General features: G+C 41.6%; 1 protein-coding gene across 1 annotated transcript in view; it reads right to left on the bottom strand.

The window, feature by feature from the left end:
* Positions 1 to 23,294, bottom strand: part of cep120 (centrosomal protein 120) — a 218,286-nt gene that overhangs the window by 28,170 nt on the left and 166,822 nt on the right. Inside the window, exons 15-17 of the mRNA XM_084323233.1 lie at positions 18,689 to 18,778; positions 17,694 to 17,786; positions 1,167 to 1,328 (exon numbers count right to left, since the gene is read on the bottom strand). Of these exons, the coding sequence (XP_084179359.1) occupies positions 1,167 to 1,328; positions 17,694 to 17,786; positions 18,689 to 18,778 (345 nt within the window). The remainder of the gene's footprint in view (positions 1 to 1,166; positions 1,329 to 17,693; positions 17,787 to 18,688; positions 18,779 to 23,294) is intronic.

Below are 23,294 nucleotides of genomic sequence, written 5' to 3'. Positions count from 1 at the left end.
GAGGGGAGGAGAGGAGGAGAGAAGAGAGGAGAGGAAAGGAGAGGGAGAACAGAGGAGAGGGGAGAAGAGATAGGAGGGGAGGAGAGGAGGAGAGAAGAGAGGGGAGAAGAGAGAGGAGAGGAGGAGGGAAGGAGAGGAGAGAGGATAGGAGAGAAGAGGAGAGGAGAGAGAGGAGAGGAAAGGAGAGGGAAAGGAGAGGGAGAAGAGAGGAAAGGAGAGGGAGAAGAGAGGAGAGGAGAGGGAGAAGAGGAGAGGAAGGAGAGAAGAGGAGGAGAGGAGGAGAGGGAGAGGAGAGGAGAGAAGAGAGAGGAGGAAAGTAGAGGGAGAAGAGAGGAAGGAGAGAAGAGGAGAGGAGGGAGAGAAGATAGAGGAGAGAAGAGAGAGGAGGAAAGGAGAGGGAGAAGAGAGGAGAGGAGAGAAGAGATAGGAGGGGAGGAGAGAAGAGAGAGGAGGGGAGGAGAGGAGAAGAGAAATGAGAGGAAGAGCGGATAGGAGAGAAGAGGAGAGAATAGGGAGAAGAGAGGAGAGGGAGAAGAGAGGAGAGGAGACATTTAATTAAAGAAATTAGGTCAGTCATCGGCGGCTGGGTGGCGCAGCGGAGATTGCGCTCGTCCCCAATGCAAGAGACTCCGGTCTCGAATCCGGGTGTCAGCATTGCCTCCGGCTTGGGCCGGCCGTCATACTGGCTAAATTGGCAGAGTCAGTGGGTGGAAGTCGATGGGTGGTAATCTGGATGTTGTGGACAGCGACTCCTACAGGTCGGTTAGGGGACGCCTGCACAGCAGAGACAGGAAATAGCGGGGGTAGTGTGAGCCTCCCACATGTTACACCTCGCCAATGAGAGTCCGCGCTGGCAGGTGAAAAGATGCGACAGGCTGCCTCCTCGTGTACCGGAGGGGACACGTGATGCAAGTCTTCTATCCTCCCTACAACCGACCAGTGGGGGGCATATGCGAGCAACGTTCAAGACAGGGGAGGGGAGAATTGGAAACACGAAATTGGGATGGGAGAAAAATAGAAAAATAAGGAGAAAATTGGATACAAAAAATAAGAAATGAGGTCAGTCATTGAGTCAACAGGTAAGTCAAGTATCTCTCTCTCTCTCTACCTGATGCACTCTCCTCCTCCACCAGTATCTCTCTCTCTCTCTCTCTCTCTCTCTCTACCTGATGCAGCAGCCGCACCCTCTCCTCCTCCATCAGTCTGACTTTCTCTCTCTCTAGCGCCACCCCGTGGTCACAGTCCTGCCGCATCCTCCTGCCGCTCTCCTGCAGCTCTCTCTGGGCCAGCTCATGGTCCGCGTGCAGCTCCCTCTGCACGCGCTGGGTCTGTACACGCACACACACACACACACACACGCACACACACACATTTAGAATATTTATTTATGTCCACATAAAGACAATGTTTAAAGGACACAAATATTATCAGTGCATTTTGTGGGTTATTCTGATACATTCGTGCCCAAATTGACAATGGCAACCAAAGTTACACAAAGTTACACACACACGTGTGAATGATGATGAACCTGACAATCAACACACAGCTCATGGATACAGATAGCAGCATCTTCTCCAAATTGCGTCTTTAATAGCTTGACACTGAGCAATATCTTGCTAACTGTTTGGCTCTTCTCTTCGGAAGACCGGCCTCTAACACCCAACATGACTCAGGCTTCCAAATATGAAGACCAAAAGTTTACAGTTGTAGCCCAGTTGTGAGATATGGTATGCTCTAACAGTTGATACTTCAACATTTTGGTTGTAAAGGCTTCTTCTAGACTGTAGTCAAACGTGCAGCCAACTTCTAGGATGAGAACCTCGCTCACACACACACACAAACACGCACACAACATTTACCAAATTAACCATTCTGTGTTATCAGTCATTTGCCAGTGACTTCAAATATGAAAGATGAACCAATGACATGTATGACAGATTCCTAGATACAGACATTCCCTGTTCAGAAGAGTTAGGAGTCGGGTGTTGTTAGTCTCCATTAATCAAGATGGCAGAGTGGACTGACTCCTCTTTAGACATGTAGATTCGATTCGATTCAATTCGATTAGATTAGATTGAAACGTATTGTCATCAGGCAGCACAAGTACAGTACAACAAAAATAAGGTTGGCAACCAACCAGAGTGCAAATGTAACAGTAAAGTGCAATAGTGATATACAATGTTGAGACCTTACTGGGGCTCAATTTGGGAGATTCTCGAAGAGGTCACAGGGTTTGAGATCCCATGTACACCTAAATTAGCATTATTAGGAGACATGTCTGACATTTCTCCAGATAAGAGAGGCAAGGTGCGGATCATTAAATTGGCCATGATTGCAGGGAACAAGTGTATTGCCATGCTGTGGAAAGGTGCTGAATCCCCCCCCCATGTCTATGTGGCTTAGTGAAATCTCTTCGTACATGGCATCAGAGAAAATAATGTTCAATCTTAAGAAAAAACCACGTCTCTTTGATAAATGCTGGGCTGGGTTTAGGCAATACTTAGAACAGATTACATAGTAGGTTGACGATGTAGGCTATTATTGAAGCTCCCTTTTGTCTTTCTGAAGGGTATATATTGCAATGAATGATACTGTAAATGTTATTAGTTACTCTTTGAAGAGAAAAGATGTAACGTTAGATATTTATTTGTTTGGTGTAGAAGTATGGGCACCTGTTAGACGGGTGTAACTGGGTTTACTAAATTCTCAAAATGTGTAAAAAAAAGAAAAAACTGAATTTGTTGAGGTCCTAGTCTGGGGGAGGGGAGGGGGGGGGGGTCTGGCCTAGATTTTTTTTTGTTTTTGTTTATATTGATTTATTATTTTTCTTTCAGGGGGGGGTTATTTTGTATCTATTTTTCTGTAACTCGGGAGGGGGGGCAGTTGGCAGCATTTTCTTTTGTATGGTTGTTGAACTGTTGAACTGATGCTGTAAAACTGAAAAGAAAAAAAAATACCAATAAACATATTGTTTAAAAAAGAATAGTGATATACAATGTACAGGTGATTAAACTGGGTATAAAATATATTAATGAGTCAGCGTTTCCGTTAGCCGGTAATTATCGGTATTTGACCGGCAAAATCTGTTGAAGTCCGACATATTTACTCTCTCCGGTCTTAATGTCCGGTGAAAATAATTCCCTGAGTCTAAGCACAATTTGATTATTTGAATTGTATTAAAATAGGCTAAAATTAAATAGCCTATGCGATGAACGAAACGATCATTACATTTGTTTCCTCGTTGCTTCTAATAATGACAACGACGTCGTCAGCGAGAGCTTAGTGCTGGGTGTGCGAACTTTTGTGAAGCTGCAGAGCCAGAGCACTATCAGCACAATGCAGTATTCCAGCAGTACTCCAATTCAGCCATTTTCAGCCAATGTTGGGTGGGGGGCGCTGCTGTGCGGTTCCCAGAAAAGAGCCAATAACACTGAATCAGCTGCTCTGCAGCGCCATACTCTTTGCAAATAAGTCGTTGCGAGGTGGAGAGAGTCGTCACGCAAACCACGATAATGTTGCCGTCTCTCTGCTTTCTCAGTTCTTCGCTTGATATAATTAATACAAATGTCCAATATAACGGAATTCGTTAGCTCATAAAAATGTGATTATAACAGACTGCTGTTTAGTGTCGGACCGACTGCCCACATACGCGGTCTATTTTATTTCAAGTCAGCAGCAGCACGGAGTATCGAGGGACTTATTTTATTTGGAATATATTAATGACTGTATACGCAAAAGTAGCCTAGTTTTAAGTAATAATATTATAAATCTACATGCCTTGAGGATGACATTCTTTATATAGCCTGCCTATCAATTGTTTTAAAGCTCAATAAACTATGACCGGAATTAATCTCATTTGTCCGGTAGATTGAAATCTTGCAGGTCACGGAGACCGGCAACAATTTTTTCGAACGGAAACCCTGTAATGAGTACTACTGAGTATTAGGCTTGGGCGGTATGACGGTATACCAGGGTATTTCGAAATCCCGTCGGTATGATTTTCAATACCGTGACGTCACAGACTGTGCGCCAAATCACAGATGCGTTTCCTTCTATTACACTGACACAGAGAGTTATAACAGGGACGGCATTGGTTGTAGTGCACAGCACGCGCCAGCAGAGGGCAGGGCAGTCTGTCTTTCCCTCTCTCACACTGAACCTACTGTAGCAGAGCTGAGCTGAGCAGGTGACGCAACGCACATGTTCCTGTCGGTCTTCCATCTCGCATGTGTATTAATCTGCATGACAAATAAAGACTTATTCTTCTATAGAATGCGGTTATGGACCGATGGCCGTCCGTTTATTAATTTCGAATGGATCCATGGGTCCACTTCCAGACATTGGATAATTGAGGAATCGGGAAACGGAACGTTTTGAAATGGATTCGTGCATGAATGTGGACTCAGGGACACGTTGTTTGGGTACGAGTAAGTAAGTTATGTTATGGTTAAGCGTATGGAAGATGAACGTACGAGTTATGAATGCCGGGAGTGTATGTTTGGTAAACCGCTCCAGTTCGACTGTGTGTGTGTGTATTGGCTTCGGTGATTCACTACAGGGGTTTAACGGCTTAAGGTGGGTTTTGATTATGACTTAATCAATGCAGAATACATTTTGTGCGTCTGTATGTGTAGTTGTGTACTACTGTCGTGAGTTAGAGTCATATTGGTCTAATTTCAGCCTCAGTTATACGTTATTTGTTCCGTATGACTCGTTTCATATGTGTTACAAAGGATCAGATTAAACCGAATATATATATTTATTGATTGATATATATTGCATAATATTTGTATATCGTTTGATATCCCTTGTATATTCCTTGTACATATACACGGAATATCCCTTTAGCCTAGTACAGACCATAATATTTCATTCTCCTATTGGACAGCGGTCCACAGGCGCCAAGGCCATGCCTCCAAAGTCAGGTTCAAAGTCACCGCCGGGGACATGCCTGGACATGAATGGTATTGCGCAAGGATATGAGACAGGAATAAAGCTGGTACTAGTTTATTCATCTAAGCGTATAAATACGGCGCAGGTGAATACAGAAGTATGTTACCCAATAAGTTGAAGCCTCACCCACGATACTACGTGCGGTGAAGTATGGCCTGTTTGGCCCCAAATAGAGCATTGAGACCGCGTGCGAATTAATAACTGAAGTGTCAGAGTTTGGCGCTATACCGTCGAGTGCGACATATTCTATTAAGTCAGTAATAGTCTAATTTGTGTATAGTGTATCGTGCGGCTAAGGTTCTACAGTGACCAGCATCACCAACGTTTTCCTCGTATCAGCTAGAGTGCTTATCCAGGCTGGGCTGCTTTCATGGCGCTTTCACCCGAGGAGCCCTAGACGAGGACCGTGTGGACATGTACACTGGATTATCTACCCGACGACTGCATAGCCCTTTACGGCTGGATTATATTTGCTTTTGGTCCTGTGATTAATGGAGCGGAGAATCGCCGACGCCCACACGTGTGTGGGATTTACCCTGTGAGGAGCCACGTCGAGTCTGCCCCTCAGAAGCCTGAGGCAGGCTAGCTTTCTTCCCTGTGGAGCTACAGGCTACGGAGAACAGCTGTATTCATCTGTGGATCAAGATCTTATTGCACCGTCTCCCGTACTCGGAGTCTCCTTATCATCGTTGACCCAGACTCTATTACCGACAGATCCTCTACCCTTGCTGGCTTACAACCGGGGGGACCCTTCCAGTATCTCCCGCTATATTACTAGTGTACCATAGATATAATTCCCTAAGATTCAGGTTGTATAATTACCTCCTGCGTAACCAGAGAATGGACATTCGTTATTGATTTGCCTACGCACATTCCTTTGCCTTATAAGCGCATTCAAAGTGAAATAGAGAAGTATATTATGTACCTTTTGCTGCAATAAATACTTAATTACAACTTTGTGTGGAACCGATTTCATTGTGGGAAGTGTTCATCATTATATATATCATGTACTGTATGGCCAGTAATTAAAGTGCATAAGACGGTAGTGGTTTAATGATACCATACTTATCAATACAGTCAGGGAATTGTACCCCTCAGTTACAATAATGTGTGTGTCTCGAATGTGCGCGCTGATTTGTTTACTTTGGCAACACGGGTCGCTAAGGAATTTAGGTTCGAGGTTGAAGAAAGTGCACTTTTAGGTTGAAAGAACGGCCCTAATGTCAACGTGTTTCCATATAAGCGTTATGTATCGTGATAACGAGTATATTGTTAACTTAGCTCCGCTCCACTCCCCCCCCGCTGATGAAAGTCATACCGTCATAATACCCATACCGTAGGTATGATGGTATGAAAAAAATGATACCGCCGAACAGTGTTAATTTTGGCAGCTATTTTCATTTTAGTTTTAGTCTTAGTCATGTGTCAAGTGCTCCTTTTTAGTTATCATATTTAATCATCTTCATTTATTTTCCGTTTAGTCAGTTTTAGTCAACTAAATGTCTGAGCATTTTAGTCTTAGTCAGTTTTTGTCTTTTTTGTTTTAGTCTAGATTTTGTCGACGAAAACGGATGACATTTTTGTCTATTTTTTGTTAATGTACTAAAAAAATTATATTATATAAATTATAAAACTTTTTTTTTCTTTTCTTTTTTACAGCTACTGTTTTATATACTGTTTTTTTAGTAATAACTAGAAAGTAATGGTATTTATTCAACAACAGGTGATTGTATAGATTAGTATTAGTATCATTAAGCTCAAAACAGAATCAACCATTATTCTCACAATATACCGACCGCCCAGACACTCACCAATATTTATACAGGAGCTCTCTGAACTGATCTCATTATGTGTTACCGGATATGATAAGGTGATCCTAAATGGAGACTTGAACATCCATTTTAATAAGAAAACAGACTCCAAAACTATAGAGCTAGAAAATCTACTGGATAGCTTTGATCTAACACAACATATAACAAATGCAACCCACAAGCTTGGAAATACATTAGACTTAGTTATAACAACAACTGGGCTAAGCATAAAAAATGTCTCAATAACTGAATTACCTGTCTCCGACCATCACTGTATATTTTTTGATACTCAAATAACCCTTACTAAAACAAAAAAATAAATCATAGTTCAAAAGAGGCTCCTAAACGACAAGGCTGAATCAAAGTTCATTAATCTTATCAGACTACATGAACCACACAATAATGACAGCTCTCTAAATGAAATGGTAGAAAATCTCAATGATGCACTGTCATCTGTATTAGATTCTGTCGCCCCACTAAAAATTAAAAAGAAGAAAACCAGAGCCTCGCCCTGGCTGAACTATAATGCTGTCAACAAAGAAAAAAGGGAAATGTTGTGCAGCAGAGCGAAAATGGAGAAAAACAAAAACCACCATATGCTGTGATATATACAAAGATGCTTTAACTGCTTATAATAAAACCATCCGCTTAGCAAGGAAAGACTACTTCTCTAAAATCATTACAGAAAACGCTGGAAACTCCAGAATCCTTTTTTCCACTATTAATCTACTACTCAACACTGCCCCTACACCTCCTCAGTCATCAGCGGTTAAGTGTGAAGAACTTGCACTATTCTTTAACAAAATAACCTTGATCAGGGCCAGCATTACTCATGATGGAAATAAAGCTGATTGCAGCAAACCGTGCAATGTAACCATGAGAAGATTCACATGCATCACATTAGATGTACTCTGCAAAACTGTCTCAGAATGTAACTCCTCCACATCAGACATTGACCCTATACCTACAGCCAGGGCCGCCTGGGAGAAATGAGAGGCCCTGTGCAAGATTTAAACGCGAGGCCCCCCCCCCTAAAGGTAAAAATAAAAAAAAATAAAAAAATAAAATTATATAATTTTTAATTTTTTCATACAGTCAACATATTCTTAAATAATAGCGCTGCCCGAGGCTGGGCATGATACAGTCAACATATAGCAAGAGAGAGAGAGAGAGCGAGAGAGAGAGCTCCCGTTCTACAGTCAATATACAGTGTTATCGCTGCACAGACCCGGCAATGCCCCTGACCAGAGGAGAGAGAAATATAATAGTTAGTAAAAGCACTATATAAGCTCAGAACACAGCTCAGAACACAACACAGCTTAGAACACAGCTCAGAACACAGCACAGAACACAGCTCAGAACACAGCTCAGAACACAGGACACCTCAGAACACAGAACACATGCAGAACACAGATCAGCACACAGCTCAGAACACAGAACACAGCTCAGAACACATGCAGAACACAGCTCAGCACAGAGCTCAGAACACAGGACACCTCAGAACACAGAGAGAGAGAGAGAGAGAGAGAGAGAGAGAGAGAGAGAGAGAGAGAGAGAGAGAGAGAAGTCTGTGATGATCCAGACAGAGAGAGTCTGTGGTCCAGAGAGAGAGAGAGAGAGATGAGTCTGTGGTCCAGACAGAGAGAGAGAGAGAGAGAGAGAGAGAGAGAGAGAGAGAGGGAGAGAGAGAGAGAGATAAGCAAGGTAGCTAAGATGAGCCCCTAAAGGATATTGAACTTTTAATGGAAGAACAAAACAGAAGGAAAAGATAACTTCACAAAGGCAACATCAACACTTAAATCCAAAGAGAAGAGGGTCTATACCAGAGAAAACAAAGTAGCAAGGAGCCAACGGCCGACATCAGCTAAAGAGGCTAACTGCAAATAGAGTGGCCAGGTACTGGTGCTAGCTCGACAGAACGTTAGCTACGACAGCTAGCCGGCCCGCTTGGCTCAATATAACGTTAGCTACGACAGCTAGCCGGCCCGCTTGGCTCAATATAACGTTAGCTACGACAGCTAGCCGGCCCATTTGGCTCAATATAACGTTAGCTACGACAGCTAGCCGGCCCGCTTGGCTCAATACAACGTTAGCTACGACAGCTAGCCGGCCCGCTTGGCTCAATATAACGTTAGCTACGACAGCTAGCCGGCCCGCTTGGCTCAATATAACGTTAGCTACGACAGCTAGCCGGCCCGTTTGGCTCAATATAACGTTAGCTACGACAGCTAGCTGGCCCGCTTGGCTCAATAATAACGTTAGCTACGACAGCTAGCCGGCCCGCTGGCTCCACATAACGTTAGCCAACATAACGTTAGCCACGATAGCTAGCCGGCCCGAGAGAGAGAGAGAGAGAGAGATATCTCCACGGCGGGAATAGAATAGAGTGCATTAAAAACTCAAAAAAACGTCCAAGAGGAAGGAGACAACCGTGGAGTTGACGAAGTTCATCTGCCGAACGACCGCCCTCTTCATCTTGGCATAACCTCCAATGCTGCACGCGCTCTCTCTAGGTTAGCTAACGCTAGTTAGCCTTTAGCTAAGCTACTAGCCGACATGGCTAGCCCGACTGAACCACACGTTAGCACTCGATACCGTAGCTAAAGCTAACTAGCTGTCCCTGCCTTTAGCTAAGCCGACATGGCTAGCCTGACTGAACTTTCTAACATGCAACAACTTTCATCTTCAGTCCATCTGCCGAACGACCGTCCTCTTCGTCTTGGCATAACCTCCAATGCTGCACGCGCTCCCGTGGAAATAGTCAGACAGACGCACCTGTAACCCCTCCCCTCGTTGAAACCAATAGTATATCTGCTGCAGAGCCGCAGAGCTCCAATAGTGTATGCAGAGCCACAGAGCTCCAATAGTATATCTGCAGAGCCCGGAACAAGTCAGACACATTCTACAAACGTGTCTAATGTGAAATATATAAGCATATAAGCAAAACTAGGTTTTAGGTATGTGATGAAAAAGGGCCTCGCGGGAAGGGGGGCCTCACAAAAAAAAAGAAAAGAAAAAAGAAAAAGAAAATTAAAAAAAATATTTAAAAAAAATATATATTTCTTTTTCTTTTTTGCGAGGCCCCCCTTCCCGCGAGGCGGCCCTGCCTACAGCTTTCTTCAAACGGGTGTTTAATAGTGTTTCAAGCCCTGTGCTAGATATCATAAACACTTCCCTTAGAACTGGTATTTTCCCAGATGCCTTTAAAACAGCAGTTGTAAAGCCATTACTAAAAAAACCTAACTTGGATAGTAATGAAATGGAAAATTATCGTCCAATATCCAACCTACATTCAGTAGCAAAGTACTTGAAAAGATAGTTTCAGTTCAAATAAATTCCTTTCTTGAAGAAAACAACATCTTAGAAGAATTTCAGTCGGGATTCAGAAAATATCATAGCACTGAAACTGCCCTCACCAAAATAATCAGTGACCTCAGGCTAAACTCTGACGAGAATAAGATCTCCATCCTTATCCTGCTAGATCTCAGTGCAGCATTTGATACAATCGATCACGATATTCTAATCGATCGTCTTGAAAACCTTGTCGGTTTCTCAGAACATGTGCTAGGCTGGTTCAAAACATACATCAGAGGGAGGAAATTCTATGTTAGACTAGGAGAGCACATGTCTGATATATACGACAACAACTATGGAGTTGCACAAGGGAGTTGCTTAGGTCCTTTACTCTTCTCCCTTTACATGTTACCGCTGGGTAATATCATCAGAGAACATAATGTAGATTTCCATAGTTATGCGGATGATACACAACTGTACATATCTGCTGAACCAAATTATACAGCGATTAGCTCCATTACAGACTGCTTACTGGCAATAAATAAATGGATGAGTAAGAACTTCCTGAAACTAAACGAGAACAAAACTGAAATTCTAATTATCGGCCCCAAAACTAAAAAAGAAAGTAACGTTAATAAAGAACCTGGGAGGACTAACCCCTTGGATCAAATCTGAGGTCACTAGTCTCAGGGTTATTGTAACTGAGGGGTACAATTCCCTGACTGTATTAATAAGTATGGTATCATTAAACCACTACTGTCTTATGTACATTACTACTGGCCATACAGTACACAGGTATCTTATGATGAACACTTCCCACAATGACTCGGTTCCACACAAAACTGGGTTTAAGTATTTATTAGCAGCAATGATAGTACATAATATACTTTACTTTGGATGCGCTTATAAGGCAAAGGAATGTGCGTAGGCAAATCAATAACGTATGTCCATTCTCATATTACGTAGGAGATAATAATACAACCTGAATCTTAGGAATTATATCTATGGTACTCTGGTAAGATAGCGGGAGATACTGGTAGGGTCCCTCCGGTCGTAAGCCAGCAAGGGGAGAGGATTTGTCGGTAGTAGAGTCTGGGTCAACGATGATAAAGAGACTCCAAGTACAGGAGACGGTGCAATAATATCTTGATCCGCAGACGAATACAGCTGTTCTCCGTAGCATGCAGCTCCGCATGGAAGAAAGCTAGCCGGCCTCAGGCTTCTGAGAGGCGGGCTCGACGTGGCTCCTCACAGGGTAAATCCCACACAATTGTGGGTGTAGGCGATTCTCCACTCCATCAATTACAGGACCAAAAGCAAATATAATCCAGCCGAAAAGGGCTATGCAGTCGTCGGTAGGTTATCCAGTGTACATGATCCACACGGTCCTCGTCTAGGGCTCCTCGGGTGAAAGCGCCAGGGTAAGCAGCCCAGCCTGGATAAGCACACTAGCTGGTACGAGGAAACGTTGGTGATGCTGGTCACTGTAGAACGGTAGCCGCACGATACACTATACACTATACATAAATAGACTATTACTGAATTAATAGAATAGGTCGAACTCGACGGTACAGCGTTAAACTCTGATACTTCAGTTATTAATTCGCACGCGGTCTCAATGCTCTATTTGGGGCCAAACAGGCCATACTTCACCGCACGTTGTATCGTGGGTGAGGCTTCAACTTATTGGGTAACTCAACTTCTGTATTCACCTGCGCCGTATTTATACGTTAGGTGAACAAACTAGTACCAGCTTTATTCCTGTCTCATATCCTTGCGCAGAACCGTTCATGTCCAGGCAAGTCTTTGGCGGTGACTTTGAACCAGACCTTGGAGGTATGGCAATGGCGCCCAAGGGACCGCTGTCCAATAGGAGAACGAAATATTATGGTCTGTACTAGGCTAAAGGGATATTCCGTGTATATGTACAAGGAATACACAAGGGATATCAAACGATATACAAATATTATGCAATATATATCAATCAATAAATATATATATTCGGTTTAATCTGATCCTTCGTAACAGTTATCATAGATTCAGAACTGAACTTCAATTCTCATATTAGCAAAGTAACGAAAACATTGTTCTTCCATCTCAGAAATATAGCAAAAGTACGACCATTTATTAATCAGAACGATGCTGAGAAGCTAATTCATGCATTCATATCTAGCCGGTTAGACTACTGTAATGCACTTTTCACAGGTCTCCCTAAGAAAACCACAGAGGCTTCAGCTAATCCAAAACTCTGCAGCCCGACTGCTAACTAGAACCAAAAGGAGAGAGCACATTAGTCCAATCTTAGCTGCTTTACACTGGCTTCCTGTAACATTTAGAATTTACTTTAAGGTCCTTCTCCTTACATACAAAGCTCTAAATGGACAGGGACCTAGCTACATCACCAACACTCTAATAAATTACACGCCAGCAAGAACACTGCGATCATCAGCTGCTGGACTACTAGAGGCTCCCAGAAACAGTCAAAAGAGGATCGGTAATGCAGCCTTTATCAACTATGCCCCAAAACTGTGGAACAAACTACCCCAAAACATCAGGGAAGCCAACTCACTAGACATCTTCAAAAGACAGCTTAAAACCTATCTCTTTGCTCAGGCATTTCAATGACTTACCTGCACTATTCTTACCCTGCCTACTTTTCTTTTTTTAAAGTTTTTTTTTTGGCGTTTTATCGCTTTATTGCTACTGGGCAGTCCAGTAGAGAGAGACAGAGGAGGAATGGGAGACAGAGTGGGGGGAAGACATTCGGCAAATAACAACGGGTTCGGGAGTCAAACCCGGGTCGGCCGTGTCGCGGCTGAGCGCGCTATGTGGTTCGCCACTGGGGCGCCCTACCCTGCCTACTTTTATACACTGCCTATCAAATTCATGTGTCGGTTCTATGCTAATTTTATCTTATTTTATCACACTTTTTACTTCTTACTGATGCACTGCTCTGTTGTATGTTAAATACCCTGTTGTGTGTCCGTTTTATTTTATAATTTTTAGAATCATTATAAACTTTTTTTATACTGAATGATTTACCATACCTTGCTACCTGTCTATCTTTTTATGTTTGCTTATACCTGTATTTTTTACTGTTGTGAAGCACTTTGAACTGCAACCTCTGTATGAAAAGTGCTATACAAATAAAGTTATTATTATTATTATTATTATTATTATTATTATTATTATTATTATTATTATTATTATTATTAAATGACAACTATGCTCAACTATGCTTCACCCACGGAAAGGTTGTTGGCACATTGGTTCCACACGGACATTATACGTTGTTGCACTTGCTTCCAGAAGGCTCCGTTTAGGTCAGCTAGTAGCAGAGGCTCTGTTGTGATTTTTAATGCACAATAAATATTCAACATTCTCTTTTGAGACTCCGCCTCAGACTCTTATCATTTGGCACTAAAAGCTAAACATTGTCACCGGTATGGCTGTCTGCAACATGTCATTAATTGTGTGTGAGAGGTCGATCAGTTAGCCACATTAGCGTGAGCTAGGTTAGCCACTAGTTAACGCGAGCTAGATGGAAATACAAACAATGTAACGTTACTGGTGAAAAGGTGATTTACCTTGGAATACTCCTTTGCCAACTTGCTGTACTTTGCTTGCAGGTCAAGTCAAGTCAAGTCAAGAGTTTTAATTGTCACGGCATACAGGTATACAATGAAATGCGGGTGGTCTTGCCCGCAACGATGTGCAATACAGTGGTACATATAATAGAATCAAAAGAAGAAACAACATTGTGCAGTAACAGATAGCAGGTAACATGGAGTGACATCTCGGTATCTGTACATAGTTATTTACAGCGCATGTGTGACATGCTAGTTAGCTTTGGTAGTGCAATACACTGTTCCTGTTATTCTAATTTAAAGTGTCCTTTCCTTTGGCCATAAGTGTGCGTGTGTGCGACATGAGTGTGTGCCCGCTCATGTTAAAGTGTTAAGTGGCTGCTCGTGTGTGAGCGTGCACAGTGTGCGTGTCGTGTGTGTGTTCATGTGTGCTTGTGTGTGGACAGTTCAATGTTCTGAGCACTCAATGTACATTGTTCATGGCTCTGATGGCCTGGGGGAAGAAGCTGAGCCTAAGCCGCTCTGTCCTAGTAGCTGGGATTTGCAGGCGTCTGCCTGACCTCAGCAGCTGAAACAGGCTGTTATTGGGGTGGTGAGGGTCTTTCATTATCCTGCAGGCTCTGGATTTGCACCTCTTGTTGTATAGAACCTGCAGGGGGGGTAGTGCAATACCCGTGGTACGCTCGGCTGAGCGCACCACTTTCTGTAGGGCCTTCTTGTCCTGTGCCGTGCTGTTTCCATACCAGGCAGTGATGTTTCCGGTCAGGATGCTCTCTACAGCTCCTGAGTAGAAGGACTGGAGTATCTTCCCCGATACTCTGAACTTCCTTAACTGTCTCAGGTGGTAGAGACGCTGTTTCGCCTTCTTTACTACTGTGCCTATGTGTGTTGACCATGTCAGGTCCTCTGAGATGTGGACCCCCAGGTACTTGAAGCTGCTCACCCTGTCCACGGTAGCCCCGTTTATCATCAGTGGTGTGTGTGTCTCCTGCTGTCCTCTCCTATAATCCACGATCAGTTCCTTGGTTTTGCCAATGTTCAGGAGCAGGCTGTTGTCCTGGCACCAGCGTTCCAGTACCTCCACCTCCTCCCGGTAGGCCTTCTCGTCGTTGTCCGAGATCAGCCCCACCACCACCGTGTCATCTGCGAACTTCACTATGGAGTTGGAGCTGAACTTGGCCACACAGTCGTGTGTGTAGAGTGAGTACAGCAGGGGGCTCAGAACACAGCCCTGGGGGGACCCGATGCTCAGGGTGATGGTGTTGGAGGTCTGACCCCCCACCCTGACCGCCTGGGGTCTTTCGCTCAGAAAGTCCAGTACCCAGGCGCTCAGGGCGGAGCTCAGACCTAGCTCGATCAGCTTGTCCACCAGTCTGGTGGGGACTATGGTGTTGAACGCTGAGCTGTAGTCAATGAACAACAGTCTCACATAGCCCCCCTTCTGACGGTCAAGGTGCGAGAGGGTGCTGTGCAGTACCTGGGAGACCGCGTCGTCGGTGGACCTGTTTGTCCTGTATGCAAATTGCATAGGGTCCATATCACTGCAGCTGGATTATGAATAGTCCCAATTTTAGCCAAGGTAACATTAAGCTAAAACTAGCTTTTCAAATAGCTCTTCAGCTAATGCTAATAACAGAGCTCCCCGTCACACTGCTCTGTCGGGACGATGGCATTAAGAAGTTATAATTATTTTGTCTCGTCTTGTTTTAGTCAACAATATCAACATGAAGAGAAATTTCGTCCGGTTTTTGTAAATTACATTTTTGTGTCCTCAGTTGTAGTCAACGTTATTTAATAAACTATTTAGTCTCGTTAGTGTCACATGGTCTTCAATAACGTGACATCACGTCTCGTTGTCGTCATGAAAAAAACCTTTTACTAAAATCATTTTAGTTGACAAAATTAACACTGCCGCCCAAGCCTACTGAGTATAGTGCTAATCAGATGTACATACGTATTAATATGTACAGTGATACAGGTATAAAGACACTACAGATATAGATATAGTATCAACAGATATGTAAAAAGGATTATATGCAGGTATGTACAGACAGATGTGGATATATATATGGTATACAGCATTATTGTACATGCTATCATATAGAGCTATATATGGGTTAAAATCAGGGCCCTCATTCATCAATGTGTGCGTAGAACATGTTCTATTTCCACACGTAAGCACGGAATGTAGAACTAGTGTACGCACAGGGAAGTCGGGATTCATCACACGTGCGTACGCAGGCTCTACGCACACCTGTCATGATGAATCCCACCTTGGCTCTGCGCCGCGGCTCGTGCACGCTTTCACGTATTTGCATACCAGAAACGCCCCGATTAACCATATACGGTAATGGAATACACCCATGAAATGTGGAAAAATGGACTAAGCCGAGGGAAGCGTGTCATGAGACAGGCTGACAGACGTGTACACTTACGGTGATGTCGGATATGATATCTATTAACCATTGCTGCCTGGGCAGTGCAAACACTAATAAATACCGCGCTGGAATATGACTGCCTTTTCCCGTGTTGTTTGATTAATACCCAGGGATTAAAGTTCTCCTCAATTTTATTCCAAATCGCGATGGATCTCCCGTCAATTTTCTACCTGCTGCATATGATTTCTAGAGGCATACTACAATCTATTTTGATGTCAGTATTGGGTAGCAATGAATCTCACTGCATGTATGATGTAGCCTGCCTTTCAATACATGAACTTGAATTCCATCATGTTTGTGTGCAGGACTCACAAGGCTGTTGTCACAATGGGTGGTACCGGTACAGACAGTAATAATAACAGTCCACACAATATCACGATCCATGCCATAGCCTATGTTCCATTAGGACATGATCTGTGACGACAAATGTTCTGATATCATACTCTGACAGCATGCCTATGATCAACAAAAACGCGAACTTGAATCCCATCATATACATAGTCTGTCCACTATCTGGTGTCATTGCAATGCGTTTTCTATTCTTTCTTATACAGTAAAAAGGGGGAAGAACACTATATTCATATGACTTGTATTCTGCTTACAGCTTCGAAATTCCACTTGTTTCGTTTAACGTAAAGCCTTTTAAATATAATTAAAACGTTCCCGTGTTTCTGCGGTCTGCGCAAAATAATAACGAGTTGAGCTTTATGATTTATGATGAATTGAAAATGGGGGACCCTGATGTAAACAATACGAAAGTCTTTCTCTGGTCTGCATCCCCAATTAACAATTGTATGTACTGAGCTGTACTGTACTGTACCCATTCTGCAATCTGTTAATAAACTTTTCAATCAATCAATCAATCAATCAAGCTACGCGGAGCGCAGTCAGTCAGTAGCCTACACCCCGTATATTCCGATAACGCTATATAAACCATGCTGCATTCATTCTGAGAGAAAGATCTATTATTCCAAATGCTATTTATAGGGTTTTGACCATAATTACACTACTGTTGCTATTTTACAATGAACTATAATGAACTACGGTTCGTACAGAACATGCCAGTGTTATTATGCACAGAAGCTCATTTCCTTGTTGTAATAATATATTCTACCACTGGGCGCCAGGTACGCCTGGTCTGACCTGTGCGTAGATGTAAGCACGGAGTCAAGTTCAAATCGAAATTGATGAATCCCACTCTTTGCTTAGAAATGATCGTACGCACAGGGTAAGCACAGATCTGTGCGTAGAACACGTTGATGAATGAGGGCCCAGGTGTTTATATATATATATATAAATATAAATGGTATGAATATAAATAAAATTTCTCATTTAGGGAGATTAGACAAAATGGGGATATTACAAATGTTCAGATATTATGTTTATCGACTGATTTTACAACCAAAACTGAAATGAAGAATTCATTCTGTTGTTGTCAAAGAGAGTGGGTGGCAGCAATAGTTTCTTAGTGGAATTGGACAATTCAACTAAATTCTAAATATAAAACAGGAATTGTGAGCTGTTTGCTAATGACAGATCACACTGGATTCATATTCTTATTTATCAATAGACCAGGACACTCTTCTCCACACACACACACACCCTCTCACCTCCATCTCAGCGTGTGCTAGCAGCTTCTCTCTCTTCTCCAGGTCAGACAAGGTCTTCTGGAGCTGTTCCTCTCGTAGGTTATACTCTACCTCCTACAGAGAGAGAGAGAGAGAGAGAGAGAGAGAGAGAGAGAGAGAGAGACAGAGACAGAGACAGAGACAGAGACAGAGACAGAGACAGAGACAGAGACAGACAGAGAGAGAGAGAGAGAGAGAGACAGAGACAGAGACAGAGACAGAGACAGAGACAGAGACAGAGAGAGAGAGAGAGAGAGAGAGAGAGAGAGAGAGAGAGAGAGAGAGAGAGAGAGAGAGAGAGAGAGAGAGAGGGGGGGATGGAGAGAGAGAGACAGAGAGACAGAGACAGAGAGATGGAGGGAGTGAGGGAGAGAGAGAGAGGGAGATAGGGGGAGGGAGGGAGAGAGAGAGAGGGAGATAGGGGGGAGGGAGATAGAGAGGGAGTGAGGGAGAGATAGAGATGGGGATAGGGAGAGAGAGATAGAGGGAGGGAGAGGTAGGGAGGAAGAGAAAGATAGAAAAATAGAGAGGGAGGGAGAGCAAGAGAGACACAGAGAGAAGAAATTACAGCTGATCCTAGTTTCTAACTACAGTACAGGTCATTATTATTGTAATACTTATCATATTAGGTATTCATCATTATTATATACAGGCTGTAATTATGCCTCTGTACCCGGGGAGAATACTGAGATGACAGATCATTAACTGTTATTGTAATAATTGAAGGTGTTCTAATATACGTTGATAATAATACTACTAATAATAATAATATCTGTAGAGAACTAATGACGGATCATTAACTGTTATTGTAATAATTGAGGGTGTTCTAATATACGTTGATAATAATAATACTAATAATAATAACAAAAATAATATCTGTAGAGAACTAATGACAGAGCATTAGCTGTTATTGTAATAATTGAGGGTATTCTAATATAGGTTGATAATAATAATAATATTGACAGATCATGCCAAACCTTCTTCTTGACGAGGGCTTCTCTCTCTCTGTCTTGTCTCCTCCACTCCTCTGCCAGAGCCTGCATGTGGCTCGTCTCTCTCTTCTTCAGCTGAGGAACACAGTTACTGTGATATGTAGCTACTAGGGGTGTTACATGTTACTGTGCTATGTAGCTAGTGTTACATGTTACTGTGATATGTAGCTACTAGGGGTGTTACATGTTACTGTGATATGTAGCTAGTGTTACATGTTACTGTGATATGTAGCTACTAGGGGTGTTACATGTTACTGTTCTATGTAGCTAGTGTTACATGTTACTGTGATATGTAGCTAGTGTAGCGTTACATGCTACTGTGATATGTAGCTAGTGTTACATGCTACTGTGATATGTAGCTAGTGTAGTGTTACATGTTACTGTGATATGTAGCTAGTGTAGCGTTACATGCTACTGTGATATGTAGCTAGTGTTACATGTTACTGTGATATGTAGCTAGTGTTACATGCTACTGTGATATGTAGCTAGTGTAGTGTTACATGTTACTGTGATATGTAGCTAGTGTAGCGTGTTACATGTTACTGTGATATGTAGCTAGTGTAGCGTTACATGCTACTGTGATATGTAGCTAGTGTTACATGTTACTGTGATATGTAGCTAGTGTAGTGTTACATGTTACTGTGATATGTAGCTAGTGTAGTGTTACATGTTACTATGATATGTAGCTAGTGTAGAGTTACATGTTACTGTGATATGTAGCTAGTGTAGTGTTACATGTTACTGTGATATGTAGCTAGTGTAGTGTTACATGTTACTGTGATATGTAGCTAGTGTAGTGTTACATGTTACTGTGATATGTAGCTAGTGTAGTGTTACATGTTACTGTGATATGTAGCTAGTGTAGTGTTACATGTTACTGTGATATGTAGCTAGTGTTACATGTTACTGTGATATGTAGCTAGTGTAGTGTTACATGTTACTGTGATATGTAGCTAGTGTAGTGTTACATGTTACTGTGATATGTAGCTAGTGTAGAGTTACATGTTACTGTGATATGTAGCTAGTGTAGTGTTACATGTTACTGTGATATGTAGCTAGTGTAGTGTTACATGTTACTGTGATATGTAGCTAGTGTAGTGTTACATGTTACTGTGATATGTAGCTAGTGTAGTGTTACATGTTACTGTGATATGTAGCTAGTGTAGTGTTACATGTTACTGTGATATGTAGCTAGTGTAGAGTTACATGTTACTGTGATATGTAGCTAGTGTAGTGTTACATGTTACTGTGATATGTAGCTAGTGTAGAGTTACATGTTACTGTGATATGTAGCTAGTGTAGAGTTACATGTTACTGTGATATGTAGCTAGTGTAGTGTTACATGTTACAGTGATATGTAGCTAGTGTAGTGTTACATGTTACTGTGATATGTAGCTAGTGTAGAGTTACATGTTACTGTGATATGTAGCTAGTGTAGAGTTACATGTTACTGTGATATGTAGCTAGTGTAGAGTTACATGTTACTGTGATATGTAGCTAGTGTAGTGTTACATGTTACTGTGATATGTAGCTAGTGTAGAGTTACATGCTACTGTGATATGTAGCTAGTGTAGCATGTTACATGTTACTGTGATATGTAGCTAGTGTAGTGTTACATGTTACTGTGATATGTAGCTAGTGTAGAGTTACATGCTACTGTGATATGTAGCTAGTGTAGCATGTTACATGTTACTGTGATATGTAGCTAGTGTAGTGTTACATGTTACTGTGATATGTAGCTAGTGTAGAGTTACATGTTACTGTGATATGTAGCTAGTGTAGAGTTACATGTTACTGTGATATGTAGCTAGTGTAGAGTTACATGTTACTGTGATATGTAGCTAGTGTAGTGTTACATGCTACTGTGATATGTAGCTAGTGTTACATGTTACTGTGATATGTAGCTAGTGTAGTGTTACATGTTACTGTGATATGTAGCTAGTGTAGTGTTACATGTTACTGTGATATGTAGCTAGTGTAGTGTTACATGTTACTGTGATATGTAGCTAGTGTAGAGTTACATGTTACAGTGATATGTAGCTAGTGTAGTGTTACATGTTACTGTGATATGTAGCTAGTGTAGTGTTACATGTTACTGTGATATGTAGCTAGTGTAGTGTTACATGTTACTGTGATATGTAGCTAGTGTAGAGTTACATGTTACTGTGATATGTAGCTAGTGTAGAGTTACATGTTACTGTGATATGTAGCTAGTGTTACATGTTACTGTGATATGTAGCTAGTGTTACATGTTACTGTGATATGTAGCTAGTGTAGAGTTACATGTTACTGTGATATGTAGCTAGTGTAGAGTTACATGTTACTGTGATATGTAGCTAGTGTAGAGTTACATGTTACTGTGATATGTAGCTAGTGTAGTGTTACATGTTACTGTGATATGTAGCTAGTGTAGCGTTACATGTTACTGTGATATGTAGCTAGTGTAGTGTTACATGTTACTGTGATATGTAGCTAGTGTAGTGTTACATGTTACTGTGATATGTAGCTAGTGTAGAGTTACATGCTACTGTGATATGTAGCTAGTGTAGCATGTTACATGTTACTGTGATATGTAGCTAGTGTAGTGTTACATGTTACTGTGATATGTAGCTAGTGTAGAGTTACATGTTACTGTGATATGTAGCTAGTGTAGAGTTACATGTTACTGTGATATGTAGCTAGTGTAGAGTTACATGTTACTGTGATATGTAGCTAGTGTAGAGTTACATGTTACTGTGATATGTAGCTAGTGTAGTGTTACATGTTACTGTGATATGTAGCTAGTGTAGTGTTACATGTTACTGTGATATGTAGCTAGTGTAGTGTTACATGTTACTGTGATATGTAGCTAGTGTAGTGTTACATGTTACTATGATATGTAGCTAGTGTAGAGTTACATGTTACTGTGATATGTAGCTAGTGTAGAGTTACATGTTACTGTGATATGTAGCTAGTGTAGAGTTACATGTTACTGTGATATGTAGCTAGTGTAGTGTTACATGTTACTGTGATATGTAGCTAGTGTAGTGTTACATGTTACTGTGATATGTAGCTAGTGTAGTGTTACATGTTACTGTGATATGTAGCTAGTGTAGTGTTACATGTTACTGTGATATGTAGCTAGTGTAGCGTTACATGTTACTGTGATATGTAGCTAGTGTTACATGTTACTGTGATATGTAGCTAGTGTAGCATGTTACTGTGATATGTAGCTAGTGTAGTGTTACATGTTACTGTGATATGTAGCTAGTGTAGTGTTACATGTTACTGTGATATGTAGCTAGTGTAGCATGTTACTGTGATATGTAGCTAGTGTAGTGTTACATGTTACTGTGATATGTAGCTAGTGTAGTGTTACATGTTACTGTGATATGTAGCTAGTGTTACATGTTACTGTGATATGTAGCTAGTGTAGTGTTACATGTTACTGTGATATGTAGCTAGTGTAGTGTTACATGTTACTGTGATATGTAGCTAGTGTAGTGTTACATGTTACTGTGATATGTAGCTAGTGTTACATGTTACTGTGATATGTAGCTAGTGTTACATGTTACTGTGATATGTAGCTAGTGTAGTGTTACATGTTACTGTGATATGTAGCTAGTGTAGTGTTACATGTTACTGTGATATGTAGCTAGTGTAGAGTTACATGTTACTGTGATATGTAGCTAGTGTTACATGTTACTGTGATATGTAGCTAGTGTAGTGTTACATGTTACTGTGATACGTAGCTAGTGTAGCGTTACATGTTACTGTGATATGTAGCTAGTGTAGTGTTACATGTTACTGTGATATGTAGCTAGTGTAGTGTTACATGTTACTGTGATATGTAGCTAGTGTTACATGTTACTGTGATATGTAGCTAGTGTAGAGTTACATGTTACTGTGATATGTAGCTAGTGTAGTGTTACATGTTACTGTGATACGTAGCTAGTGTAGCGTTACATGTTACTGTGATATGTAGCTAGTGTAGTGTTACATGTTACTGTGATATGTAGCTAGTGTAGTGTTACATGTTACTGTGATATGTAGCTAGTGTAGTGTTACATGTTACTGTGATATGTAGCTAGTGTAGTGTTACATGTTACTGTGATATGTAGCTAGTGTAGAGTTACATGTTACTGTGATATGTAGCTAGTGTTACATGTTACTGTGATATGTAGCTAGTGTTACATGTTACTGTGATATGTAGCTAGTGTAGAGTTACATGTCACTGTGATATGTAGCTAGTGTAGTGTTACATGTTACTGTGATATGTAGCTAGTGTTACATGTTACTGTGATATGTAGCTAGTGTTACATGTTACTGTGATATGTAGCTAGTGTAGTGTTACATGTTACTGTGATATGTAGCTAGTGTAGTGTTACATGTTACTGTGATATGTAGCTAGTGTAGTGTTACATGTTACTGTGATATGTAGCTAGTGTTACATGTTACTGTGATATGTAGCTAGTGTAGCATGTTACTGTGATATGTAGCTAGTGTAGCGTTACATGTTACTGTGATATGTAGCTAGTGTAGTGTTACATGTTACTGTGATATGTAGCTAGTGTAGTGTTACATGTTACTGTGATATGTAGCTAGTGTTACA

The sequence above is a fragment of the Notolepis coatsorum genome, assembly GCF_963971535.1.
Source record: "Notolepis coatsorum genome assembly, chromosome: 10".
In the NCBI taxonomy this organism is placed as follows: domain Eukaryota; kingdom Metazoa; phylum Chordata; class Actinopteri; order Aulopiformes; family Paralepididae; genus Notolepis; species Notolepis coatsorum.
This window is presented reverse-complemented; position numbering and strand designations above follow the sequence as displayed.